Here is a 21,964-nt window from a genome sequence, read left to right on the forward strand (position 1 = left end):
GAAGAAATCATTTTCGAAAAATTCACAAGTAGGACATTGTCTAGGTTACACAGGGAAACAAATATACGTAATCAAATAACAAAGTATATTTGTTAAACATTGTTGCTTACTTTTCAACCTGATCAAGCTATATGTAGTCACAAAAATAGTGCCTCTTTAAAAGATACATGGATCAATTTGGATACAGAATTCATGTGTGATAGGTACCAACAAGACACACTGCAATTTAACATGAGTAAGTACAAAATGTATTCATGTCTCCTTGCTTTTTCACGAACTAATTCTACCAAGGATTCATTCGGCTTGAAAATGTATGAAAAAAGGAGCTTTCAAAAAGCTGCATCTTTAGTCAGCACAATCCGGCATAGGCCACTCATGCGGAAGTTTCGTTTTGTTATTGCAAAAACTTCAGCCGCCTACGCAAAGAACGCTAACATGAAAACATAGCAGACCACATTTGGTTAAGATTTTTTTCACAATTTGTTCAGAATTTAACTATGAATTGTATCTAATGTGTATCTTTTAGAATTTAAAAACAGTAGCAATGAGAAACTGATTTTACGCAAAAACAATTGCACGAGTCGTTCAGCGAATAGAAAGAATAACTTGATACTGCAAAGGTCTAAGACGTAAATTATTTCTATACTGAAAGTGTGTTTGGAAATGTCCCGATAACTCTTATTAATTAGCAAGCCTTGGTTAGAAGTCGCCGATAGATAATTGATCTTGTCATGACATGAATGTATTCATTCATTACTGATAAAGAATAAAACCGACCTCTCTCAAACCAGTCTGACAGACACCAACATTTACTTATAATTCTAACACGATCCGATTCATTTTCCTATTAAACGAAGAAGGCTGGAAACAGTGAATTATTAAACAACAATTCACTGTTCTGACGTCACGATTATTACGTCACAGCGTCAAACGGCGTAGCGGCGCGCTGGAAAAGAAACCGATTGAAATCGGGCAAATATTTAATGAATGCCGACAAGGATGTACTTCAAAATCCTTGGTAACATGTTAGAATCGAAATAATATATCTCATTTAGTGATTTGCTCTTGAATAAATCACTGTTTGTCGTTCAGATGCGTAGATTTATATCACTCGGGCTGCGCCCTCGTGATATAATTCCTTCTCACCTGAACTCCAAACAGTGATTTATTCAGCGACAAATCACCGATGAGATATATCATTTCTTAAAGAGAATTCCTATAGTTTTTTTTCCTTTCATAGATTTTTTTTAAATTCACATATATAATAGAAAAAATTTGTGCTGAAAACAATGAACAAATAAAAACAATGGGTCACTAGGCTTGTTTTTGTGAAAAATTGTTTTGAACACACCCACTGTTGCTGAAACTGCTAGCGATTTTTCAAATTTTTCGAAATTTTCTGTTTTTTTTATAAATACCAACTAAAATATACATCAAGACAGCACAATAAAGTTTATTCTTTTTACAGATTTTATTATATACTTATTTGATATCATAGTCATATTTGTAATAAATCTACTATATCCTTACAATAATGGGTACAAATGAAAAAAATCTTGTTTTACTATTCTCTTTTGTGAACTTTTCCCAATGAAAAATACCCATAGTAAAGAATATCTTTTTTAATTAAAAAAAACTGTTTCATAGAATTTTTTCCTGTTTTTCTTGTGTATGAATAATTGTATTGTGAGCATAAAAATGGCAAAAAAATGCATGGGTCACCAGGCTAAATTTTATGTTAAGACCGCTTGAATACAACACCTGTTAGGCCGGAAAATGGCGCGAACCTGACCAAATTGATTACATGTATATCTGCTAGAAGTTAAAAAAAGTTTTAAAAATTCTTAATTCTTTCTATAATTGAATACTAAATAATTTGAAAGGTGATATTGTCTTATCAGTACTAAGTCAATCGTCTTACATTATATGAACGACACTGTCTTTGTACTAAAATGCGATGTGAAAACACAACCACAAAAATGGCAAGATACCTGTCAGGCAGGGTACTTGTCAATACAACATAAACCAGTATCAACATTTGATTACTGATAAAACTTATCAAAAATGTTATTTCATTCAAGATTCCTCATATTTAAGATTGTCTGTCACATGTTTCAACAAATGTTGACTTCACTTGAGTTTTCTATATAAAGTGTCGGCTGCGCAGAAAGATGCGCATAAAAAACTATAGGAATTCCCTTTAAGTAAAATATAGAGTGACGGCGTAAGGAATTTTATTGTAAATGAATATCCGAACTAAACAATCTGCTGGTTATAACTCATTAGAATATCAATGAAACAGATGTACTTAATGAAGCTACTTGAGGGTGTTATAAATACAAACTTTTAACATATCAAGACAGTCTTCATCAATCTATATTTAGCCAAAAAAAAAAAAAAAAATAAAAATAAAAAAATGCCAATAAAATATTGCCTAAGTCTGCTGATTGTAATTTTGAGAATTATTCTGTATGCGTTAAAGACAACTTTTTACATAAATGAATGAAAATTCAAATAAGACATAATAAAAAGCAGAGTTTCTAAATTATGCGTTGAAACATACTTAAAATATGTTATAGTATTTTATTGATACGACATTATAGTTAGATTGTTCCTATATTGTAAGAAGATAACCTACAAATCCCTGAAATACAATTAAATTCAGTTTGACTCTGTAATCTATACCACCGACTACGTAATCCGGCCATTATTGTTTTCAGAAAATGTATATGAAACGATCTGGGTGTCGCACACTAAATCAATAACCAAATACAGTTTTTAAAGTTATTGTAAATGTTATAAAAGGCATGTGAACTGTATAATCTGAAGCTACCCGCGCATTCATTTTGATAAAAGAAGAATCATTTATGTCTTAAATATTTTAACGTTTGACTGAAATACAAAAGGATTGTTCCACGAACGGTTTATGAATAACGTTTGTAAAACTTAGCACCTTGGCTGTAAGCATACCCATTTTTCTAATATATTTCTGCTGTTGAACGATCATTGTTTGGCATTTAAGCAAGGTCGTTTCTTTTAGCTTCGCTGGCAATTGAATTATGTGACCATTAAGGAAGTTTGTGGCAATGTCCTTCCGTTAAGTTTCCTAACCTTTTTTCGCCACTCATGCAAATAAAATAAACAGTATTAGATCTACGTTGATGTTTGGTATGTAAGTGGGAAATCAAAATCTTCATACTGAAGTCAGTAGATGTTTTTGTCTCCTTCTACGAATCAGTATGACCTTTTTTATCATTTATCATATGGTTGTGTTTAGACAACCGAAGAGGACAATAAAATCCAGAGATTACATATTTTGTTTCTTAGGGCTCAAAGAGTCTATACAATACATTCGTTTACTTATAATACACTGCCATTAGAAGCTGGAAAGTTGCTGCACATTTCATTACCTCTCATGAACAGACTAAGAAGAATTTGTAACAGAGATACCAATGTCCTCCGCCTAGGTAAATTTTTTATTGCATGCCAATACAATATCTTCTTCTAACTAATAGGGCAGCATACTAACATTATTCATAAATCATGATATGAACATGTGTCAAATAATTCATGAAGATGTCATGTAGTTTGAAAATGTCTGAAAATCTATGATTGGTTAATGCTTTCAAATGCTTTTATCTGTATTTTAAAGATTAAATTTTATTTTATTTCTAAAGTGGTAAGAAAATATAGATAAAAAGGTCTGTCACTATTAGTGACGAATGCACCCAAAGCGTGGCCAAAAATGCTACAGGTGTCTGCGCAAAATATGCCAGAATAGTTTAGGTATGAATCATTTATAGACCTTGACTTTGACCTGAGAGATCCGGGTCATAAGCACGATGCACCTTCTCAATATGATTAACATTTGTGTCAAATTATTTCCAAATCCCTTGATAAATGGCACAGTTATGGACCAGGCAAGAAACAGAACATGTTAACCTTTGACTTCTAACCGTGTCCTTTACCTTGGAGATAGGGGCCTGGGCCTTGCGCATTAAACGTCATATCATTAAAGGAAACATTAATGCCAAGTAATTTTAAAATCCCTTCATCGATGACAGAGTTATGGAACGGACAAGAAACAGACCATGTAAACTATTTACCTCTAAGTGTGATATTGACTTTAGAGCTAGAGCTCTTGATCTTGCGCGTGACACTTCGTCTCATTATGGGATGGGGATCATTTATGCCACGTAATTTTAAAATCCTTTGATGAATGGCAGAGGTATGAACCGGACACGAAACAGGCTTTGTTAACCTTTGACTTCTAAGTATGGCATTGACCTTGGGGCTAAGGGTCTGGGTCTTGCGCATGACACACCCACACATTATGGTTTACATTTCTGCCAAGTTGTTTCAAAATCCCTTTATGGATAGCAGAATCATGGACCGGGCACGAAACGGACTCTGTTAACCATTGACCTCTCAGTGTGACCTTGACCTTGGAGCTCGGGGTCTGGGTCTTAGGCATGACACGTCGTCTCATTATGAAAACATTTATCCCAAGTTATTTGAAAATCCCTTTATGGATGGCAGAGTTACAGCCCGGACAAGAATTTACCGGACGCACGCACTTACTCACGCACGCACGGACAGTGCGATGTTAATATGCCCACCTTCGGGGGCATAAAATGTAATGAAATATTTTATCATATCAAATGGAGGTAATTAAAAAGCAAATGAGACGCGTGCCATTTATATGGTATTAAAGAAACTTATTTTTAAATTACTCACCATAAAAAGTTAATTCTAGTATTGGTCAGTGCAGAGCTGCACTAAATTATCTTAACCTAATGTTTTGCAACCATAATAATGCTGTATTTACCTATATATACAATAAAGTTATAACTTGCGCCTAGGTTTGCATTCCTGAAGTCTACAGTTATTCATAGCTTTTTATATCTACCAATACCAATCATCTTATTTTAAACAATTTCATTTTTGAATTAGTGGGAAAACTGAAATAAAAACTCATGTACAGCACTTTATCACATAAAAGGGAAATAATTCCATGTACAATAAAAAGTTAACTTGGGTGCTCGTGACCTTGACATTTGCACATGGCAAAATGTCTTGTAATGGTAAATATTTATGCCAAGTTATTCAAAAAAACTTTCATGCATAAAAGGTTATAGACCAGACAAAAGAAATAACTAAAAGTCGAAAGGTGACCTTGAACTTGAGTTAGAGGTCTGAGTCTTACATGAAACAAATCAATTTGTTATGGTGATTGAAAGTGGCAAGTAACTTGAAGATCCATCTACACCAAGTAAAGTTACTGACAAGATCCAAAACAAATTACCTATTATATTTGATCCCTAAGTCTGATCTTGACCTTGGAGACAGGGGCATGGATCTTGCACATGGTACGTTGTCTAATTATGGGGAACATTTGTGCCGAATGATTTTTGATTCCCTTGATGAAAAGAAGAGTTATGGACTGAACATGAAACCTGTGACCTCCAAGTCTGACCTTAACCTTGGAGCTAGGGGTCTGGTTACTGCACGTGTCACATCAACTCATTGTGAGGTACATATGTGCCAAGTAATTTCAAAATCCCTTGATGAATGACAGATGATCGGACAAGAAACAGACCATGTTAACTTTTGACTTCTATATGTGACATTGACCTTGGAGCTAGGGGTCTGAGTCTTGCGCATGACACATTCACTCATTATAGGGAACATTTAAGCCGAGTAATTTTAAGATCCCTTGATGAATGACAGAAATATGTGCCGGACAAGAAACAGACCATGTTAGCCTTTAACCTCTAAGTGTGACATTGAACTTGGAGCAAGGGGTCTGGATCATGCGCATGACATGTCGTTTTATTATGGGGAACATTTATGAATACCTTGATGAATGGCAGAATTGCAGACCAGGCACGAAACAGACCCTGTTAACCTTTGACCTCTAAGTGTGACCTTGACCTTGGAACTAGAGATGTGGATCTTGCGCATGGCATGTCGTCTCGTTATGGGGAACATTTTTGCCAAGTTATTTCAAAAGCCCTTCATTGATAGCAGAGTTATTGACAGGATACGAAATGCAACGGACGGTAGGACGTACGGAATGACGCAGCAAATTTCTATGTCACCTTTTTTTTCTTCGAAAAAGTGGGGGGCAAAAAGATCTTCTTATAGAATCTTTATGATAGCTTGGCTTCATGGCCTAATGGTTAAGGTCGCTGACTATAAGCCCTACTGTATTCCATTATTTTACTCTCCCTTTGTCTGTTTTTCTTTTTCAATGATTTTTACGTACATTATTATCAATTATATTATACGTACACTTATACACTGACGAGATATGAAAACGCAACAAATATATACCTGAATATATTTTTACTAAAGCATCACCCTGAAATGTTCAACACATACACATCTCGATACTCTATACCCATTGTGTTAATTTTATGGTATGTTGTGCTGATTAAATTTGAACACAATTTGTATAGAGTATCGAGATGTGTATGTGTTGAACATTTCAAGGTGATGCTTTTTGTAGAATAAAAATATATTCAGGCATATCTTTGTTGTGTTTTCTTATCTCGTCAGTATACGTACAAACACAGCTATAGGATTTCTGTTGCAGAGGTCTACGAACAGGGCTATTCTGATCTGATTGCCATTCTTAGATTTAATTTACTTGTATAACGGCCTATATAGCCGTTTACGGCGTTCACATATTATTATTCGATGAACAAATTTTAACAATATTATTTTACATTTATACCCACAGATGTTCTGTCTGAAAAATGGCTTGTATTTCACAAACGAATACAAATCCTGTCACATACAAGTACCGTAACTAGACCTGAAAAAATACGAGGAAGGCTTTTTCGGTTACTTAGCTTAGGTACAAATTGAGATTTTGGAAGCAAACATTGATTTGACTCTATATAAAACATATGGAACTGTGACATACATTAAGACAGGGATTCAGAGGTTCTCCTTTAGACATTTTAAAACTCTACACGGCAAAATGGTAATTTCAAGCCATTTCAGGCAGAAAAATCAGAGCAAATCAGGTTGAAATGTTCTCACTACTCGCCTGGCTAACTACAGTACAAATAGAGGGGGAGGGGATGGGTTCATATAACAATACCGGCCTGAATAATTTGTGTACAAGTAGTGTTGTTTTTTTTGCAGTGGGAGTAGGGCGGAGGGCGAGGGGTCCTCCACGAGAAATTTTGAAATTATATAAAACACAACATGCATTTTAAAGCCATTTCAGACAAACGAATCTGAACAAATTTACCGTACTAGTCTTGATATAGTTTTAGTAGGGGTTCTAGAAGATTGTGATTTTTTCACCAAGTATCCATTCCATTTGTATGATTATTTGGACTTATTAACATTGAGTTTTTATTACGAAGACATCCTGAAATAGGCAAAGGAAAATATAAATTACAAAGTAAAGTAGAACTACAACTAGACATAGGAGTGAACTGTCATGAAAACGAAGATTAAAGTGGAAAAGAATCTAGTCCGGTCTTTGTATCACATCTTTCTGTTTCATTGTGGGCAAATTCAGATAATTTACAGATACATGTATATGAAATGTTTCAAAACGCAATTTGCTAAGCAATGCTCGATGTGCCTTAACGTAGATACGGCACTGCATACAGAAAAGTAAAGTATTGCTTTAGTCTAATGTCAAATATGGCATCAGAAAGATGTAATGATGTCTCGACGCTCTATACGTAAAAGTAACCATTTTAAACTAGTCTTAAGTCTTATTTGCTCAAAATAATAGTCAGTTTTGGTTTAGTTAACACTAGATATAGAAAAAGTATATCAGTGTAAGAGTTATATATTAAACGTAAGTTTGTTAGCAATGATGAATTCGGCTCTCGTGTGATTTAGTTTGATCCACTCGAGCAGGTAGTGTTATAATAATTCTACTCTATCTAGGTGCTGTAAACTCTGGATCTGACACCGAGGATTACTCTGGTGTAGATGAGCCCACGCTGCTGGAAAAGTTCAGAAGGATTCTCGATCAGTACAGGAATGATGTACAGATTATTAAGGTAAATATAAATGTTTATTATATACCTAGATTTTCTCTGGAGTCATCACACTTAATTTGTGGGAGATATACGTTTAATCGTGTGAGGAACAATTTCTAGTTGACAACTGTTTTCATCGATTCAAACATAAAAAGAAGAAAAGCGAATATATTTGATAAAATACTTAAAATACATCATCGAATATATAAATATAGAAATATATTGGATAAAAATAAACTAAAATTATAGTGCCCTCATTCACGGCGACAAATCCTAATTATGATGAAAAAAAATTTGAATATAGATACACTTAGTATTCATCCAACCAAAAAATGTATTTAAATACATAAAATGAGATGATCTGTCAGAATGAAAACAATATTACTATACAATGTAAAGTTCTGATATTTAATAAAAAGTAGAAGGGACTGTGTTTGATATACTGTCATGTCCTTAATATATACTTTTCATTGTGCAATTTATTAGTTGTCCTGGATAAAAGGGACCAATTAGTTGCAGCTATTAGACGCCGATTCCAAATTCCAAATCTTAATTATAATGATTTCGAAGCGAAAAGTCATAAACATTATGGTATTAGGGTTTGACTAAGTGTCCATTTCAAAAGATTATAAGAAATTCAATATAGAATACCAAAATTGAAATGATTTTTCAAATATTTAATATTGGTAAAGCAGTGGCATATTTATTTTTCAATAATTATTTATTCGACTTGTTCCAGTTAGTACCGGATGTACAAGAATACGACTCGTTGCCTTTGCTTTCTCTTCTGCATACATTTATTGTCAGTATCATTTGCGAATTTGCTTTTGTGATTTTTTAAATTATCTTTTTTTTTCAAATAAGAATGACTTCTTTACTAATTTAACTGGTTTCTTTGCCTTTCCAAGTGCAATATAATTTGATATGAATATATGTTCTCAGAAATTCGTAATTTTTTTTATCATATATCTACTAACAATGAAATGCGAGCGAAATGTTTCAGGAGTTGGTACAAAATGCTGACGATGCCACAGCAACCAAACTGAAAATACTCTATGACGGGAGAAACATTAACAAGGAAGAAACTGGTGAAAACCCATATCGGAAATTTCTCAGGGTAAGCTTTTAAGGCATTAATCTTGATTAGCATAAAAGATATGATTTCGGGGTCAAATGAATCCATTGAACAATAGTATGATGCGCGTGAGAAGAGAAAATGAGCTTCAACGGTCTTCTTTTTTTTGTCATACCCTTCAAATGTTTTATCAGCATATTTTGATACCATTTCAATTTAAGGTCCCGCTTAAGCAGTTTTAAAATGCTAAGTTCTCGGAAAAAGATTGTAAAGAATTTAGCCAATTAATTAATTGTTTTGAAATAGGACGCCCTTCTTAAATTTGGGACTGGAATCAAAGCCATTTTCCTTTTGAAGATTTAGACAATGTTTCTTTCATTGTCATTTTAGGGCCCAGCTTTGGCATTCTTCAATGACGCTAAATTCTCGGAAAAAGATTGGAAAGGAATAAAGTCAATTAATAAAAGTATCAAAAAAGACGCACCTCTAAAGATTGGCCAGTTTGGGCTTGGATTCAAATCAATTTTCCATTTAACTGGTGAGTGAGTTGAACCTATCAAGTTTTGATGAAATGACTTATTTTAAAGTACTAGTTATGTTATTTTTCATTTTATTATTTTTTTTTAGATTTATCAGCCTTTTCCATATCATTTTTATATGTATACAGTACATTATTGGCGCTACTTCTAATATGCCAAGGAACTCGCCATTCAGCATTTTGGTGATGGTTTAATGTTAGGGTTTCAGATAGGACAGGTGTACAGTAAGTATAAAAATCTGCTCCTGAATGAAATAGCAGCATTCGCTGAGTTATCTTCCCAAATGATTTGACAGGTGTCGCTACTGGCGAATAGGTCCTATCATGCGGTGTACTCTCGGCTTTTATCATAGTGTTAAAACTCTTTTCTTAATATTTCATGCGTTTGACAGCTGAATGAAAAAGTAATTAAAGTATTTAAAAAAAAAAAAAAAATCTAATCATCTTAATTATCAATATCATCTTTTCGGATAGCTGTTTCTTCTGTTTTTTAACATAAAATTTAAAGCCTTGTTAAATTTTCATCATTTCAAAATGCTAGCAAATAATATATACCTGAAATTAGTGTTGTAGCATTAATTTAAGCGAGTCACATTTCCATTTAATTTATAAGCAAAGAGGGGCTAGCTAATGTAGCTAGTTGAAAATATTGCTTAATTTTACCCCTGAACGGAAACTTTGTTTCAAATAGACAATGGTTACTCTGGATACATTAAGTTTGCATAAAAGTTCCTATCCACTGGCTGCATACTGATTGTTATCATAAATATGTGCATGCCATGTGTCCTGTTAACTCTAGGGTGTTCAAGAATATGTCCTTGAAGCAGACTTGACAATTCCTGCTCCCACTTAGGTGTTAAATGTCGGTCAGTCTGATGTTAATATAATGTGTATAATAAGATTTCTTAATACGTTTAACAATTTGAAATAATGTCTAATCGGTCTTACATTTGTTTTTATTTTTTAAAGCTTTACAAATTTGTGGTCTGTGTATTAAAAATCATACTGGTGTTTTTATTAAATGTAAAGATTTATATTTTCACTTTATGTGGGCAAGTTGCTGTGAATTTGAATTCACTGAAAATTAAAGCGGCAGCACCATAAAATTAAATAAACACGTTGTTTGCCAACCTGTCATTAGAGATCATTTATGCCTCATGGATGATATTTTCATGAAATACATGAGAAAACAGCTATTATAATTAATTGGGCTGATGGAAAATTGAAAATTATCACAAGGACATATATTCTAACATTTTACAGTAATTATAATTATAATTTCTATATTATTCAAGATCCTATTGCATTAAGCTGTGTATGCAGATCTTTCCGATTAAGATGTAACTTTAGGAATATATGCTGTCTATACAGATCCTTATTTAAAGAATTAGTCTGAATACTTGCACTATGATAAAAGGATTTTCCAAGGAGGGCATTTCAATATTGAAAAATACTGAAAAGCTAAATAAAAGCATTCATTGTCTGAATTAAAAACAACATAACAATCATACAGTCCATAAACTGACACATAGAAAATGCACTTTAGAACAGTCCTTACAGCTAGTCTCATATTTTTCAAGGCATAGAATATCAATATATATAAATAAAGCTCTTTTCTCAATTGCTCAAGGGATAAACAGCTGAATTTTGATGACATTATCGGATACTTTCCAAATCTACTAATATAGTTTGAAGTGACAGCGACTGAATAATGACGTAAATAATGTAAACAAACTTTTCTAGGGCATATTCGCATGTAGCGCCACCAATACGCGCACCTGTTTAATCAGGGGAATTAACTGACCGATATCGCCCATTACATTACAAATATCCATAATTTATCAGGCTTTATGGTAACGCTACAATTTGATCTAACAGATTATCCGTGCATAATCAGCGGAGATAGACTTTTATTCCTAAATCCACAAGAGAAGAATGAGAACAAGATATGCACAACAGTAAAACTGAGGAAGATAAGGAAAGGAAAGCATCACGAGACAAGGGATTATCTTAATGCCTTAGATGGAATATTTGGCTTTTCCGATGAGAGCTTTGACTCGGGGTTCAGTGAAGGAACTATTTTCTGGTTTCCTCTTCGCCAAACGCCATCAGGACTGTCTGATAGTATATACACAGACTCACAAGTGTATGATCTTCTACAGTCTTTTCTGAATGAAGCACACAGAAGTCTTATTTTTCTTCAGACGTTATGTGATATAGAATTATTTGTTAACCTTCCGCAAATGGATGATAGAATGAACGTGTTCAACACTGAACTTCTGAACATGAATTATGGGAAGGACACACCGTGTTTTAAAACGCAAATTGATAATAAAGATAAAAACTTAGTACATATAAGGAAAGCTGTCTTGAAAGAACTTGAAGAAACGGCCGGTGAAATACTAAAAACATCAAAAGACTGGGTACACGACGTTGAAATCACCATATATACAAAATGTAAAACATCTGGTGAAAAGGTTGCCAAGTCCCGTTGGCTTGTTGTCAATTATTTAAAAGGTGGTGAAATATCGAAGGGAACAACAGACCTTATGAATATTGACAATTGTAAAATCTCCCATTTAGTTGGGTTTGCTGCCTCAATCAACGAGCAGAATGATTATACCAATGCTGATGGTCATGTGTTTTGTTATCAGCCTCTTCCGCAAGAATACGAACACATGACAGGGTTGCCGGTACATGTAAACGGGTTTTTTGCTCTAAGTCAAGACAGAAGACATATCAGATGGCCTGATCATGAAGATACTGCTCACGGTGAGAGAAAAGTACAATGGAATATTGCTCTAACCAATGAAATAATGCCGGATGGTTACTGCAGACTTTTCGAGGAAATGATCACTTTATGTAAATACGAAAACAATCCAGTACATATGGTGAGTGCTGTTTATCACACATTTCCGGATTTTCCCTGCGTTAAACATCCTTGGAAAAACATGGCTGAGATGAGTTTGGCAAAATCCACAGATATTGAGCTAGCTTTTACTAATAACAGCGGTGGAAGGTGGATTCGGCCATTTGAAGCAGTCTTTGTAGATCGTCGAATCGACACAGGTTTAGATGTGGATTGTTTGAATACAATTATAAATCTTCTACTAAGGGACGAAGTAAATGTAGTCGTCGTCTCAGATCTTGTGCTGAAGGCATTTGAAAGGACCTTTTCTGATATGAAATATCTCACTCCATTGTTTCTGAAAACACACCTGTTAAACAATCATGTTTACAAGGTGCTGTCACCGTCTGAGAAGGAAGACATTCTTCAGTTTGTTCTGCAAGATTCGACGACTGACTGTCTCGACAAGTTGGAACTTCTACCTTTAGCGGATGGGACCTTCACAGATTTTTCCAGTACAGTCTTTTTAGAAGGCAAAGATATTATAGATCTTTTTCCTGGTCACAGCAAGAAATTTATTTCACCACACATTAGAACAATGACAAGAGAACAGCTGTGTAGCCTGTCAGAAAACTGTAAAGGTAATTTAAACTTTTGTTCTTTTTATTTTTCCAACAGAAACGAGCCATATTCATGTGTATGTCTTACTCAGTATGCACTATTGGATACTGATATTATTATTTATATTATCATTATTATTTCAAAACAAATAAATACCGTACGCTATTGACAGTAGATAGAAAACTAAGTTTAAAAATTGCTTTGGCGAAACAGTAATAAGAATATCAGATAAAATTGATAAAAATGAAACTACCAATAAACTGAGGATATGGGTAATGTAATGCTTTTGCTTAGAATTAAAACACAATCAGTTTAAAGTCATAAATTCATCTTATTAATTCTTTACCATCTTCATATTTCAGTTGCAATATACACTGTTGTTTTCTAATTGCAGATGTAACATGTATTCACACACTCTCTGATGCTGCAACCGTTAGCTTGATAGAAGACATTTTGAGGAGCGACTTTAATGTTAAAGATCAATATAGGAATTACATTCGGACTGACGCATTTACAATTTACAAGTTTGAGGAATGGCTGAAGACAGTATGGACATTAATACAAAGCCGGTTTCGCAAGTCAATCGGTATGTTTATTTGTCTACCAATATTTCCAGTATACCATGAATTGAAAGGGACATCTCAGTTGTCGGTGCATTCTCTGAAAGTGCCAACGTTACAAGTTTCCTCACTTATGAACAGAGATGACAAAGATCATGTGTTTATCTCCTTTCAACTCCTGTCAATTGCTCATTTTGACTCTATCCCAAGATGGATAGACTCTGGCCTTATTACTCAGTACATACATACAGAAACAAGTGACGGCCTTGTTGCTCTCTTGTCTAAAATAGATGATGAATCAATACAGTATTTCAATCAAAAGACCTCGCCTGAAATTAGCTCAGCCTTACTTAAATACCTGTCAGAGGGTATACATTTTAAAGTAGGCGAGGAATGTAAAAGAAAAGTGTATTCATTGAAACTTTTTACAGCATATTTGTCGGCGGAGGAAAATGAGCTTGTTTGTCTGGAACAGCAAAATGGAATATATAACGGAAGACGTTTTCCTGTTAGATTTCCAGATAAAACAATAGTGCTTTACTCAGTTACAGAAATCGCATTTGCAGAACGTATTGAGGCAAACTTCATATCTGAATATGACCTTGTGAGCACTTCTCTGAATAAAATCAACGTTTACCCTTACACGGACCGAGAAAAACTCATTAGATGGATAATAAAAGAAGAAAAATATTTAGAAGATGAGTTAATTCGAAATTGTATTATTAAAACAGAATTTCTAGTGACAGAAGATGGAAAGGTACACATGCCACAGTGCTTGTTTGACCCGACAGACAAGATTTTAGCAAACGTTTTTAAGAACCAGCATAGCATCGCTTTAGTTGATGATAATAATTTCCAGTATATAAGCGGGTTGAGAAGACTTGGATTGAAATCGAGGAAAGACCTGGGAATAGAAGATATAGAACGGCAATGTGATGTTGTGCACGAAATGGCAATGGGGAAAACTGCATTGATCAAAGAGCAATGTCAATCATTGCTTGTCATCATGAATGATATGCCTGATTTAATAAACTTAGAAAGACTAAGCAAGAAATGCTGCATATTTCTAGAGGACCTGAATGAATGCAATCGCAAATCTAACGTTCAGATACCGAGCAAACTTAGGAAAAACCCAGTACAGATATGTTTGCCTATGGAAATTAAATCTATGGAATTTTCCGCATTGATCAGTTCCGTGTCATATACGATTGACTGTGATTTATGGCCGAATTTATCAAAAGTGTTTTGTTGGTCAGAGTCCCCAAATGTAGAAGATGTTGCCAATCAACTTTTGAATATTGTTAAAATATACGAAATTAAGTTGAAACCTGCCCTTCTTCCAATCATTACAAATATATATGAATGGTTTGCACAGCAAGACCGACATGATATAAAGTTGATACTTGAGAGACTATTTTCTTCATTAGACAACACATTTGTTTGGGTTGGAAACGGATTCCGAGCACCAAATCAAACATACGTTGAGAGAAATGAAAGTGACACAGACATGCAGCCATTTGCACATCTTCTACCTGATGAAGTCCAACACTTGTCAGAGTTTTTCATTCATATTGGTTGTAGAAAATGCTTCTCCTTTGAAATGCTTGTAAGCACTCTGTACCAGATAAAACATGGTATAGACAGAGGTACAAAGTACGAGGTATCTTCTGAAAAGCAAATGCTACGTATTGTGGTTAATATACTGAAAAAAATAAAGCAGGAGCATTTAGAAGAGTTCCTTATCAGCAATAAAGAACTTTATTTTCCAATTGTTTGTTCAGAAGAGAAGAGCATTGAGCTGAAGCCAACAAATGAATGCACATTTTGTGATGCAGAATGGCTAAGACACGTTGAATTAAAGAAAGTCAGTGGTATATATTATGTTCATCCGGATGTTCCGATATCAACAGCAGAAGCACTGGGCGTTCCCCCATTAACGAGACAAATGTTGTCAGACGCAGAAGCCTTTGAGGAATGGGGACAAGAAGAACCTCTGACGAGACGGTTACGAACTCTACTGAAAGATGGCTACGTCGATGGTTTCTCGATAGTGAAAGAATTATTCCAAAACGCGGACGATGCAAGAGCAAACAAGTTATGGATAATGTATGACGAGAGAGAAAACAACGACGCAAGATCTAACTTGCTCAGTGAAAAATTGGCAGAATTACAAGGCCCAGCAATATGGATATACAATGAGGCGAAATTCAATTCTGATGATTTAAATAACATAAGAAAGTTGTATGGGGAAACGAAAAAAGAAGATGCTACAAAAATTGGAAAATTTGGACTAGGGTTTTGTGCTGTTTATAATGTGACGGATGTCCCTAGTTTTGTTACTGGGTCTCACTTTGTAATATTTGATCCCCATACCACATTTTTAGGGAAAGCATTGGAAGGGAAAAGGCCAGGTTTGAAGATTAATTTGAACGGCAATTTGATTGATCTGTTCAGAAATCAGTTTAAACCTTTCGAAAGTGTATTTGGCTGCAAATTAACGAATTGCACGCCATACTTTGACGGAACGTTGTTTCGATTGCCTCTCCGGAACCGAGCAAGTGATATAAGTGATACGGTTTACACATCCTCTCAGGTGAAGGAATTGTTCGCGAAAATAATGAGTTTGTCTGCTAATATGCTAATATTTAATCAGCACATCCACGAAATCAAAATATTTCATACTCCAAAGTCGGAAAATGATCCCGCGAAGAGTAGACTGCTTTTCAAATTATCTAAGAAAACAATAAGCCTTACCCGAAACTTTCATTCCACAGAATCTATAGTATCTGAGGTTGCAAAGAGGAAGGAAGAAAACTCTCTAAGAGGTAATCCTTTGATGTCATTAGAGAAGATCGAAATAACTGGAGAAAGGCATTATGATGGACATTTCAAACAATATAGACGAAAAAACTTGATAACTGGTACATGGTTAGTAAGCTGGTCAACAGGTACAAATGACAATTTTTTTACGCTCTCGTACAAGGAAAAGGGTGCTCTCCCTATTGGTGCAGTTGCTGTACCTATCAAATTTAGAAAAGGAAATAGAGAATTAGAATTTTTGTCCCTTAAAGATGTGGAGAGAAATTTCTATAAATCTGGGCATTTATTCTTTTTCTTGCCTTTGCCGATAGAACACAGATTTCCTTTCCATATCAATGGTCAGTTTTCTATTACTAGTGACAGAAGACAAGTAAGAACAAGTAATGAGGACGATATTAACGTGCAGATGAAAAACTGGAATGAAAACCTTTTAAAGGATCCAGTTACACAGTCACTCCTTTGTTTGCTTGAAAACGTTAATCATGCCGGAAAAGTTGTCAACTATAATTGTTATCAACTTTGGCCTAGAGACGAAACGGCAGCGCTTTTACGATGTTTCACGCAATCATTTTATGAAAAAGTAGTTTTGAGTAACGCATTTAAAGTATTTGAAAAAAATGGTCAGTGGTTTGACATTTCTGAATGTGTCTTTATTGATAGCAGATTACGTTCATCTGACGTGGGTAAGATTATATTTGAGTTTTTATCTCTGCTGACTATTAACGTGGTCGATGTTCCAGAGGATGTTTATCAAATGCTTCTTAAAGCAGGCGAGAAGCTGATGCAATCAAAATCAGTCTCTGAAAATGCCTTTTTTCTCAATTATTTCCTACCAAATCTTGAACAGTTTGGGAAAGACCTTGCAATGACAGAAAAAAGAAACAAACTTCTTTGTCACGCCATTCAGCTTCGTGAAGGATCCATAAATGAATGGGTTATGAAGAACCCTTGTATACCTTCGCGCCCACATAGCATTCTCAAGAGTCCGACTGCTATGATTGACTCGCGAAGTCAACTTGCTGTGATGTTCGAAGAGGCAGATAATATGTTTCCAGAGAAAATATTTGAAGAAGAAATAATTAGGGCACATTTACATGAACTGGGTTTGATGAATGATGTGTTGACAGACGATGTACTTTTAGATAGAGCCAAGTCCATAAAAGAAAAGCAAAAACAGTGCGACTATTGTGCTTTTGAAAGGTCAGGCCATATATTGTTATACATGAATGACAAAAGGGAACAACATGGCGATATAATTCAGGAACTTCAACAGATAGAGTTTATCCCTATAAAGTCGAAGTCAGAATGTTGGCCATTTAAATGGTATGCAGATGTCACAGACCGTTCAGGAAAACATAAAATGTGTTTAATACATAAATACCGTAAACAACATTCTCAACACAGTCAATTTATTCGCGCATCAGATATGTATCATAATGACTGCCGAAACCTTGTTGGGACTTTGCAGTTCGTTTTTGCAGAGGATGTATGCTATTGTACAAGTGGAATGCGAAAATACGACGCAAAAGAGTTGAAGGCAATGCTGAAGAAAATTGGAATGAAAGGTTTACCCAGAAAAGATGTTGATTTTGAAATTGTTTCTCAACAACTTCAGCTAATTTTGGCAGACTGGAATGATCGCACAGACAACACTGGTAGTCAAGAAGTGAAGAACATTGTGGTCGACATATACAAACATTTGAATTTACTATGCAAAAATGAAACTGTATCAAACAAAATTAGGACAATGTTTGGCAGCCGAAAAGTTGTATGGATATCAAACACTTTCGTTTCACCAAAAAATGTAGCTACGACCAGAAACCAAATGGATTGCACACCTTACCTGTTCAAATTAAGTGCGTCTCCATTAAATGGATTTAAACCATTATGCAAATGTTTAGGAATAACCGAATACTTTGAACCTAACTATGTTGCAATGACCTTACGAAACATCCACACAGGTAAGGGTAACACTCGCCTTACAGGAACCGAAATTCGCACTGTTATAAACATTCTACATTGCTTAAATGAGAGCATGCAAGTTAAAAAGAAAGGAGATATTAACTACACATTTGATGATAAACCTCAAACGATTTACGGCCCGGATGACGAAGGCATTTTAAGAGACATGAAACAAATGTGTTTCAATGATTTTCTTCCTATGGTGAAAAGTACGTCTATGATTTATTCTCATGATCTTATACCAAAGGCATTAGCGGAAGCATTTGGAGTAAAGCCAAAGAAACTTCATTATTTAGAAGAGGATTCCGAAGATATAGAAGATTTCTGTCAAGAAGAGCCGTTAGTTGTAAGGCTCAGCAGACTTGTTGAAAATTATCCCTGCGATAATGGAATATTTAAAGAACTTATACAAAACGCAGACGATGCACAAGCGACAGAAATTCACTTTCTGAAAGACTATGTTACTCATCCTGTTACGAATATACTGGACAAAACTTTTGCACCATTACAAGGTCCTGCATTGTGCGTGTTCAATAACAGCGCATTCACAAAAGAAGACTTGAGTGGCATAAAAAGATTAGGAGTAGGTAGCAAGTCTGATGACCCATTAAAGGCAGGAAGGTATGGTGTAGGATTTAATGCGGTTTATAACATGACAGATGCACCATCACTTTATACAAAAGGACCGGAAATTGAAAATGGAGACACGCTTTGCTTCTTTGACCCTTTAGCAAAATTTGTTCCAAACGTAATCAGAAAGAAACCAGGAAAACGCTACAAGCGGGTTGACAAAGTTCGACAGTATCAATCCGATGTGATGAAAGGCTACCATGAAGACTTTTTCATGAAGAAAAATAAAACTGTCGGAACGGTATTTCGGCTGCCATTACGTACAAGTGATATGGCAAAATCTTCAGATATTAAGCAGAAATCTATTGATATGAAAACAGTTTCGGAAATGTTAGATTCGCTCTGCAAGGACCTGAAAGACGTATTATTATTTTTGAAGAATCTGAAAACCATCAGGGTGTCGTCTTATGAACAGTATGGATATGTTGAAGATTATGTTATAGATGTTCAAATGACAGAAACTGACGCGATTGAACAAAAGAAATTTGTTGCACATCAGACGGAATTATGCAGAGATTTAAAAACCACACGAGAGAAGGTTTTTCAGTTAAAGCAAGTTCATGCTGTGTATGAACTGCAGGTAAAAGAAACGATACAAAGGAAAGAAGAAAAACATACGACGGTACACAACAAAGAAAAGACATATATGATGGTACAAAAGAAAGAAGAGAAACATAGGATGTTACAAGGAAATGTCGGGAAACATACGACGGTGCAAAAGAAAGAAGAGAAACACACGAAATATATTGTTGTTCAAGCAATTGGATTTAAACAAGTTGGTAAAATACCATATCTAGTACATAAAGAATATCTAAAAGGTAAAATCGGCCTTTTACCTCATGGTGGTGTTGCTTTATGTATAGAAAATACAAGCAAGTCATACGGACACATCAATGCAGATAACACTAAAAACAAAGCGTTTTGTTTTCTACCACTTCCTGTTGATACAGGACTACCTGTCAATGTTCATGGGTACTTTTCACTTGATCACGAAACAAGAAGAGGGCTTTGGAAATCGGAACATGAAAGCAAGTGCTACAGAACATTATGGAATTTAACTCTTATTGAACAGGTTATCGCTCCTGCCTATGTATTTCTGTTAGAGTACACAAAGAAACAAATGTTCCAAGAAGTAATGAGTGGTGAATTACTGTTATCCACTGTTACAAAGATTCTTGAAAACTTCCAGACTTTATTCCCAGTGATAGAGAGCACATATGATTATTACTGGAAACACCTATTGAAATGCGTTTACCAGAGTCTAGTTTCAGAATATATTCCATTCCTTCCAGTCTTGGAAACTACGAAACAAAAATATCTATTCAGTACTAGGCATTATAGAACAACTATATTGTCATGGACACCTCTAAAGCCAGACGGTTTTACGTTTCCAGCCTATGTCAATCCAGAAAGTACAACTGATGAAAAAAGCAAATGGGGTTCCGATTTTAATAACATGTTACGAGCTATAGGAATTCGAATTACAACTGTTCCAAAAACTATGATGGAGTCGATGGCGTATTCTAAAGTTAGCATCAACCCACTAGAAGTGAAACATGTAGTTGATTTCCTTTGTTCAATCATGTCATCGTCGTTAGACAAATGTAAAATAGAAACGAACAAACATGTCTCAGAGACTGTTTTTAAGTCGGAGGATACACTTTACTCAATTGCAAATTACTGCCTCGAAGATGTTAATTATTTTATTTCAAACTGTAGACAACTTCCACTTATGATGACACAAGACAGCATTGTCCACACACTACAAGAATTGGAGCAAGGTTTTATGTTTGTGGATGAAAGTGGGCTTGGTTCAACTTTATTTCCACACAATCAATCAATGTTTTTGCATGTGATAATGTCACGTTTGATCAAACATCAAGTTGACGGTTATGAATCAAAAACTGAAAACAGATTAAAACAGTTCACGCTTCAACAGTTTGTTAACTTAGTAAGTGAAACAAGCCAGCTAAGACCAGACTATGCCGCAGTAACACCGTGGGACCAAAAAGAACCATCAGCATTTTGGATAAAAACATTTTGGAATTTTTTTAGACATTTTCTTCCCTTGACTGGTTTTCCTGAAAAAGAAGTTATGACGGGCTATTTACAGATGGTGCAGATGTTACCTCTAATACCTGCAATTGAAAAGGCTGAAACAAAGAAGTATCTTGTTAAACCAGTAGCCAGGAAATTGTTAATCGATATGGAAAGTTTCGCTAACAATGAATGTTTATACAAGGCTCTTAAAGGCCTTAAGTTGCTGGAGATTGATATGGACGCCTTACAAGGAAAAATACCAGATAGTGTTCATCCTGTTTACACATGTCTTTTAAATGAAATACCAAATTTTAGTAATGCAGAAGACATTGTCCACTGCTTACATCTAAATTTGAAGAGACTTTCGGACTCTAATATCGCACCAGTACAGGCTATCCACATCTGTCAATATTTTAATGGATATTTACCAGAAACGACAATGGAAATCCGAAGAGAAATGTTAAGTGAATTACCTATATTTGTGACTCACTTTAATCGGTGTAGTAGCATCAAAAGGTATACCAAAGTGTATGTTGCTCCGCTTGATATGCCAGCTGATGGACTTGAAGAGGTGGCCACAGATGCAAACATTCTAATGCTTCAAAATATCGGAACACAAATCTTATTTCAGAAGTTGAACATCCTCAGATATGGAATTAAAGAATCATATGCTAACGTCATTATACCAAACAAAGACAGGATGAGGCGTGCCTCTTTCTATAAACATCTCGAGTTTTTAGCGGATATCATCAAATCTGAATCAGATGAAATGGTTCCTTTAATAACGATGCTGATGAATACCCATTTAATTGATACAGAGGAAGGATATCCTAGAGCTGTAAAAGTATGTGAACT

At 34.9% G+C, this 21,964-nt stretch overlaps 1 protein-coding gene across 1 annotated transcript in view; it reads left to right on the forward strand.

The window, feature by feature from the left end:
• The window catches only part of LOC123530100 (sacsin-like), a 22,452-nt gene continuing 488 nt past the window's right edge, over positions 1-21,964 (forward strand). Inside the window, exons 1-6 of the mRNA XM_045310802.2 lie at positions 1-235; positions 7,921-8,036; positions 9,019-9,132; positions 9,481-9,628; positions 11,507-13,117; positions 13,492-21,953. Coding sequence (XP_045166737.2) covers positions 193-235; positions 7,921-8,036; positions 9,019-9,132; positions 9,481-9,628; positions 11,507-13,117; positions 13,492-21,953 — 10,494 coding nt within the window. The 5' untranslated portion in view covers positions 1-192. The remainder of the gene's footprint in view (positions 236-7,920; positions 8,037-9,018; positions 9,133-9,480; positions 9,629-11,506; positions 13,118-13,491; positions 21,954-21,964) is intronic.

The sequence above is a fragment of the Mercenaria mercenaria genome, chromosome 13, assembly GCF_021730395.1.
Source record: "Mercenaria mercenaria strain notata chromosome 13, MADL_Memer_1, whole genome shotgun sequence".
In the NCBI taxonomy this organism is placed as follows: Eukaryota; Metazoa; Mollusca; class Bivalvia; order Venerida; family Veneridae; genus Mercenaria; species Mercenaria mercenaria.